This window comes from Rhincodon typus, unplaced genomic scaffold (genome assembly GCF_021869965.1).
Source record: "Rhincodon typus isolate 14 unplaced genomic scaffold, sRhiTyp1.1 hic_rhity00010650, whole genome shotgun sequence".
Lineage (NCBI taxonomy): Eukaryota > Metazoa > Chordata > Chondrichthyes > Orectolobiformes > Rhincodontidae > Rhincodon > Rhincodon typus.
The window spans coordinates 579-7,506 of NW_025976288.1; the positions used below are offsets into that span (position 1 = coordinate 579).

At 51.5% G+C, this 6,928-nt stretch overlaps 1 protein-coding gene across 1 annotated transcript; it reads left to right on the forward strand.

Moving 5' to 3' along the window:
- Window positions 1-754: 754 nt before the first annotated feature.
- LOC125482458 (girdin-like) lies at window positions 755-6,865 on the forward strand (the record flags this gene model as incomplete). Its single annotated transcript, XM_048594534.1, has 3 exons — window positions 755-813; window positions 5,317-5,400; window positions 6,725-6,865. Coding segments are annotated over 3 exons (284 nt in total), but the record flags the coding sequence as incomplete, so codon positions are not given.
- Between the last annotated feature and the right edge of the window lie 63 nt (window positions 6,866-6,928).

Sequence of the window (6,928 nt, forward strand, 5' to 3'; positions counted from 1 at the left end):
TGTGCCCCCCCCTCCCTCCCTGTCTCTCTCTGCACCCCCCTCCCTCCCTGTCTCTCTCTGCAACCCACCCTGTCTCCCTGTCTCTGTCTGCAACCCACCCTCTCCCTGTCTCTCTCTGCACTCCCCGTCTCCCTGTCTCTCTCTGCAACCCCCTCTCTCTCTGCAACCCACTCTCTCCTTGTCTCTCTCTGCAACCACCCCCGCCTTTCTTCCTCTCCCTGTATCTCTGTTTCTCTATCTTCCTTTCCCCACGACCCTCTCTCTCTCCCTCTGTCTTCCTCTCCCTGTGTCTCTCTCTCTGTCTCTCTGCACCTCTCTTTCCCTGTCTGTCTCTCTATCCTTCTCTCTGTCTCTCTGCATCTCTCTCTGTGTGTCTCTCTCACTCTCTTCTGTCTCCTCTCTCTGTCTCTCTATCCTTCTCTCTCTCTCTCTCTGTCTTTTCCCCTCACTTTCTTTCTCTCCCCATCTCTCTCTTCCAGGTCTCTCTTTTTCTCTCTGTCTCTGTCACTCTCTCTCAATCTCTCTCTGTGTTTGTCTGTCTCTATCTCTCCCCCTCCCTCTCTCTGCATCGCCTTCTCTGTCACCCCCAACATTCCCTCCCTCCTGCTCTGTCTCTCTCCCTGTGTCACCCCCACACCTCTCTCTTTCTCTCTCTCCATCCCATCCCCACCCCCCTCTCACTCTCTCCCCTCCATCCTACCCCCACCCTCTCACTCTGTGCCTGGTCCATGGAGATATTTTTTCTGTGTTTCAGATCAGGCGATGCGAGAGTTGGAAAAAGTGCTGATGCTGCTCCTGGGCTGCGCAGTTCAGGTAGGTAGACCCTCGCCCTCGCCTACTCCCTCACCCTCTCCCTCACCCACACACTTGCCCTTGCCCACTCTCTCACCCTCACCCACACACTCGCCCTCGCCCACTCCCTCACCCTCACACTTGCCCTTGCCCTCAACCTCTCCCCCAATCCCTCTCCCTCAATCCCTCTCTCTCTCCCTTCCTCACTCTCACTCACTCCTTCACCGACACTCACCCCCTCACCCTCACTCACCCGCTCCCTCACCCTCAAATTCACTCACTCACCCTCACCCACTCCATCATACTCACCCTCACTCACTCTCTCATTCTCACTCACTCCATTATACTCTTATGCCCTCACCCTCACACTCACACTCACTCACTCTTACCCTCACACTTGCCCTTCCCCGCTCCCTTTAATATCCTACCCAGTCTAATTCCACTCTCCCCCTCTCTCCCCGTTCCCTTTAATATCCCACCCAGTCTAATCCCACTCTCCCCCTCACTCCCCGCTCCCTTTAATATCCCACCCAGTCTAATCCCACTCTCCCCCTCACTCCCCGCTCCCTTTAATATCCCACCCACTCTCCCCCTCACTCCCCACACCCTTTAATATACCACCCAGTCTAATCCCACTCCTTTCAACCGTGAATATTTGTGTTTTCTACTCATTACCCCTTTTGAAAGAAATTGATAATGTTTGGGATATTGGCACAGGCCTTGAGGTGTGGTGAAATGAACCCTCTCTCATTTTGCAGAATGTATATTTTAACAGCACAGTTGAAATGTCAAAACGGAAGCGATGACGAGTAGCGAGAAGTTTCAGTTAGTCAGGAGTGGATTTAGAGGGGGCTGTGCTCAGGTCTCTGGCCTAGTCATCCTGAGGGCCTGGTTACGTTCTGCAGACACAAGGTCAAATCCCACCAGGGTGACTGGTAGAATTTAAATATGGTAACGTTCTGGAATAACAAGTTTGTAAAAATAAAAATAAACCCCATCTGGGTCATTAATGCCCCTTTTAGGGGATGAAATCTACCATCTTTACCCAGCTCTGGCCTACATGTGACTCCAGACCTGTGGTTGATTTTCTGAATGGGCCTGAGTGAGGGGCAACTAGGGACGGGTGATAAATGCAATAAGGACCCTCCCCATTTACCCCCTGGGGTGGGCAAGACTGTGAGAATCGCCAGCACCGAATGTAGGCCATCTGGTCCTCACTTACTCACCATTCTCCCCCCCACCAACCGCCTCCTGCTCCTCCATTCATCTCTGTCTCTCTCTATATCCACCCCATCACCCTCTCCTTCAATTCCCCACAACCCCCCACCTTAAACCCATTGACCGCACTCACCTCCATCTCCCCTCGCCAAGACGGGCGGTTCTCCTGATGGAATTTATTCCAGACTATCCCGTATTGATGGCCCCCTTGACTCTGGTCTTGCTCCCCCAACCTCGTGAGGAGATCGACTCTCCATCGATCCCCCTCTTAAAGAAAACACCATCAGGGATTTTCTTTCAAGGGGCAAGATGGCAGGATTTGTGATCAGCAAAACTCAGGGGACAAGTTGCTGGGGGATAGCGAGTAAGGATATCAGCCAGGATCTTACTGAACGGCGTACTACTTCCTAAACTCACTCCTTCAACTTCCTCATTTTCCAGGGAAAAGACCCCTCCCTGCTCAGTCTATCCTGATGGTTGTTTTTTTTATTCATTTGTGGGACATAGGCATCTCTGGATGGGCCCAGCATTTATTGTCCCGTCCTTAGTTGTCCCTTAGAAGGTGATGGGGAGCTGCCTTCTTGAACAGCTGCAGTCCACCTGCTGTGGGTTGACCCACAATGCCCCTTAGGGAGGGAATTCCAGGATTTTGACCCAGCGACAGCGAAGAAACGGCAATCTATTTCCCAGTCAGGATGGGGAGTGGCTCGGAGGGGAACGTGCAGGGGGGTGGTGTTCCCATGTATTTGCTGCCCCTTGTCCTTCTAGATGGAAGTGGGTCGTGGGTTTGGAAGGTGCTGCCTGAGGATCTTTGGTGAATTTCTGCAGCGCATCTTGTAGATGGTACACACTGCTGCGACTGAGTGGGTGGAGGGAGTGGGATGTTTGTGGATGTGGTGCCAATCAAGGGGGTGCTGCTTTGTCCTGGATGGTGTCGAGCTTCTTGAGTGTTGTTGGGGCTGCCCCCATCCAGGAGCAAGTGGGGAGTATTCCCTCACACTCCTGACTTGTGCCTTGTAGTTGGTGGGCAGGCTTTGGGAGGAGTCAGGAGGTCACTGGGACGATTCCCAGCCTCTGGCCTGCTCTTGTAGCCTCTGTGTTAATGTGGCGAGTTTCTGGTCAATGGTAATCCCCACGATGCTGATACTGGGGAATTTAGTAAGGGTAATACCTTTGAGTATATAATCTCAGTGCTGGTTGTATCGCAGTAAAGCTAGTTCCTCATGCTGTCTCTCTATTGTTAGTTGGCCTCTCACAGCTCCCTCCCCCAGTCCCCACGTGTCTTATGAACAGAGTTTTACAAACAGCTTGTGTCCTCCTCCTGATGTTCAATAAAGCAGAGCGTGTGTGTGTGTGTTTCGGTTCCCATTCTGCAATGAAACCTTTCGAGACAGCCTCACACGCTGTACAAGAAACCTACAGGAATCTGCACAGCCCAATAAACATGCCGTCTGAAAATGTTCCCAACAGCTTCTCCTCCCAGGTCTGGCCTCACACCAATGAACTGTGACCCTCCTTCTCAGTTAAGTGTCAAAAATAAACTCGCACAGGTCGGAAAAAAATTATTCACAAACTTGCAAAATAGGAGCAAGAGCAGGCCATTCAGTATGATCGTGGCTGATCCTTCAACTCAGTCCCCTGTTCCTGCTTTCTATCCCACATTCGTTCATCCCTTCCAAAGAACTGTATCTAACTCCTTCTTGAAAACATTCAATGTTTCAGTCCTGACCGCTTTCTGTGGCAGAGAATCCTACAGGCTCCCCACTCTCTGGGTGAAGAGATTTCTCCGGATCTCAGTACGAAATGCCCTACCCTGTATCCTGTGGAAGCAGTTGGATTGTGCAACTGTAAGGTTTTACAAAAAACACTAACCACAGACACACACACATGCGCACACACACACACAGGCACGCGCACACAGACACACATGCACACGCAAACTCTCAGACACGCAGACCCAGACACAGGCATATACAGAGACACACGCACACAGACACAAACACATGTGCGCGTGCACACAGACACACACACTCAGGCACAAATGCGCACACACGCAGACACACACTCTCTCTCACACACATACAGACACAAACGCACACATACAGACACACATACACACATACAGACACACGCACACACACACAGGCACATACACATATACAGACACATGCGCACACACACACACAGACACACACACACAAATGCACATACACACAGACACACGTGCACACAGTCAGAAATGCACACACACACATACACAGACACACGCACACACAGGCACAAACGCACACACACACATGGACACAAAATGCACACACAGACACACAGACACATGCACACAGACTCGCACACACACACACAGACACATGCACACAGACACACGTACACACATGCGCACACACACATACAAACTCACACACAGACACATACATAAACACACACATGCACACACAGACACACACACATGCACACACACGCACAGGCACGCACACAGATGCACACACAAGCACATACACAAGCACATACACATGCACACACAGACACAAATGCAGACACACACACACACACACACAAACGCACACACAAACACATGCACACACAGACACATGGACATACATGCACAGACATAAATGCACACACGCATAAACACACATGCAAACACAGACACATCCACACAAACTGCTGGCACTGGGCTTTCCTCCTGAAATTGTTGCACTTGCCTGAATTCCTTTTGCTTCTGATGGTGGAGTAGGTTCCAATGAATCCCCCCTCAGTGCTGACGATGCCTGCTGGTGGGTTTTCAGCTCTTTTTTTGCTGAGAAGATTTGCAAAGAAAGGCTGAGGGAGGAACAGGCTGTTGTTGCCTCTGAGGGACATGTCGCAAATTCTATCTCCGACCGAGTTCAAAAATGCAATAATCTTATATCCCCCCCAACTACTGCCCACAAACTGGGCCAAGTGCCCCCCTCCCTGATAGTCCACCAGATCGAGTAACGTGCAGACTGAGCTCCCTGCTCATAGTCGCTGTGCCTTCCCATATCCGAAGCCAAACCTTTGGGGGAAGGTTCAGGATATAACAGTGTGGGTCCAGATAATCCTCTCAACGTTGGACTATTTCCAGTTGGGGCGTCTGTGCTTTAGAAGGGGCCTACTCCCGAGTGCTGGTTTCGGTAGGACCCTCTGAGTGTCAAGGTTGGGGGGCAGTGAGGAGGGGAGGGGGGCAGATAAAGCCGTGGTGTGAGGAGTGGGGGTAACACACAGACAGACTCCATTCTCTCTTCTGAAACCTCTTGGTCTCTGTTGCAGTGCGAGGACAAGGAAGAATTTATTGGACGAATCCAGATGCTGGACTTGGACACACAGGCGTCAGTGGCCAACCATATCCAGGAGGTGAGCGGGGCTGAAGCGTCACAAGGTATTTGTCCTCAGTGGGAGATCTGGGGCATGGGGCTTTACTTGGGAACAAACCCATCGCCTCAGAGCGTGTTGCAAGCTGGGTCGACCGAAGCTTCCAAATGAGAATTGGATCATTTCTTCAGTAAATTTTTTTTTCATCCACTCATGGGATGCGAGCCAAAATTTATTGCCACATCCCTAATTGCCCCCTTGAGAAGGCGGTGATGAGCTGCCTTCTTGAACCGCTGCAGTGCACCTGCTGTGGGTTGACCCACAATGCCCCTGAAGGAGGGAACTCCAGGATTTTGACCCAGCGACACTGAAGGAACGGTGATGTATTTCCCAGTCAGGATGGGGAGTGGCTTGGAGGGGAATGTGCAGGGGGGTGGTGTTCCCATGTATCTGCTGCCCCTCGTCCTTCTAGATGGAAGTGGTCGTGGGTTTGGAAGGTGCTGAGTGAGGATCTTTGGTGAGTTTCTGCAGCGCATCTTGTAGATGGTACACACTGCTGCGACTGAGCATCGGTGGGTGGAGGGAGTGGGATGTTTGTGGATGTGGTGCTAATCAAGGGGGTGGTTGCTTTGTCCTGGATAGTGTCGAGCTTCTTGAGTGTTGTTGGAGCTGCCCCCATCCAGGGGCAAGTGGGGAGTATTCCCTCACACTCCTGACTTGTGCCTTGGAGATGGTGGGACAGGCTTTGGGGAGGAGTCAGGAGGGGAGATACTCGCTGCAGGATTCCCAGCTTCTGATCTGCTCTTGTGGCCCCTGTGTTCATGTAGTGAGTCCAGTTGAGTTTCTGGTCAATGATAACCCCCAGGATGTTGATAGTGGGGGATTCAGTGATGGTAACACCATTGAATGTCAAGGGGCAGTGGTTAGATTGTCTCTTATTGGTGATGGGCATAGCCTGGCATTTGTGTGGCGCGAATGTCACTTGCCACTTGTCAGCCCAAGCCTGGATATTGTCCAGATCTTGTTGTATTTGAACATGGACTGCTTCAGTATCTGAGGAGTTGTGAATGGTGCTGGACATTGTTCAATCATCAGCGAACGTCCCCACTTCTGACCTTATGATGGAGGGAAGGTCATTAATGAAGGAGCTGAAGATGGTTGGGCCTAGGACACTACCCTGAGGAACTCCTGCAGAGATGTCCTGGAGCTGACGTCCAACAACCACATCCATCTTCCTGTGTTTGCAGGATCAGTGCGGGGTGGGACTGGAGGAGACAGTCCAGTCGAGGGCCCACTGCGATATGATAGGCAGAGTGGCAGCTGTTTGATGATTCTAATTGGCTCACACATTCCAATTCACTTTCAGATAACCCAGAACCAGCAGAACATGGTGGCAGTTCACTGCACAGACCTCTCCTCCAGCTCGCTGGAGGAACTGCACCTCCTCTTCGGAAACATGGCCCAGCATCTTAAGGACCTCGTCAATCAGAGGGATGAGAATATGGAGGTAATGCAGGCTCTACACCCCTGTCTATGTCCGTCATCTCCTCCAGCCCCTACACCCCCTCCC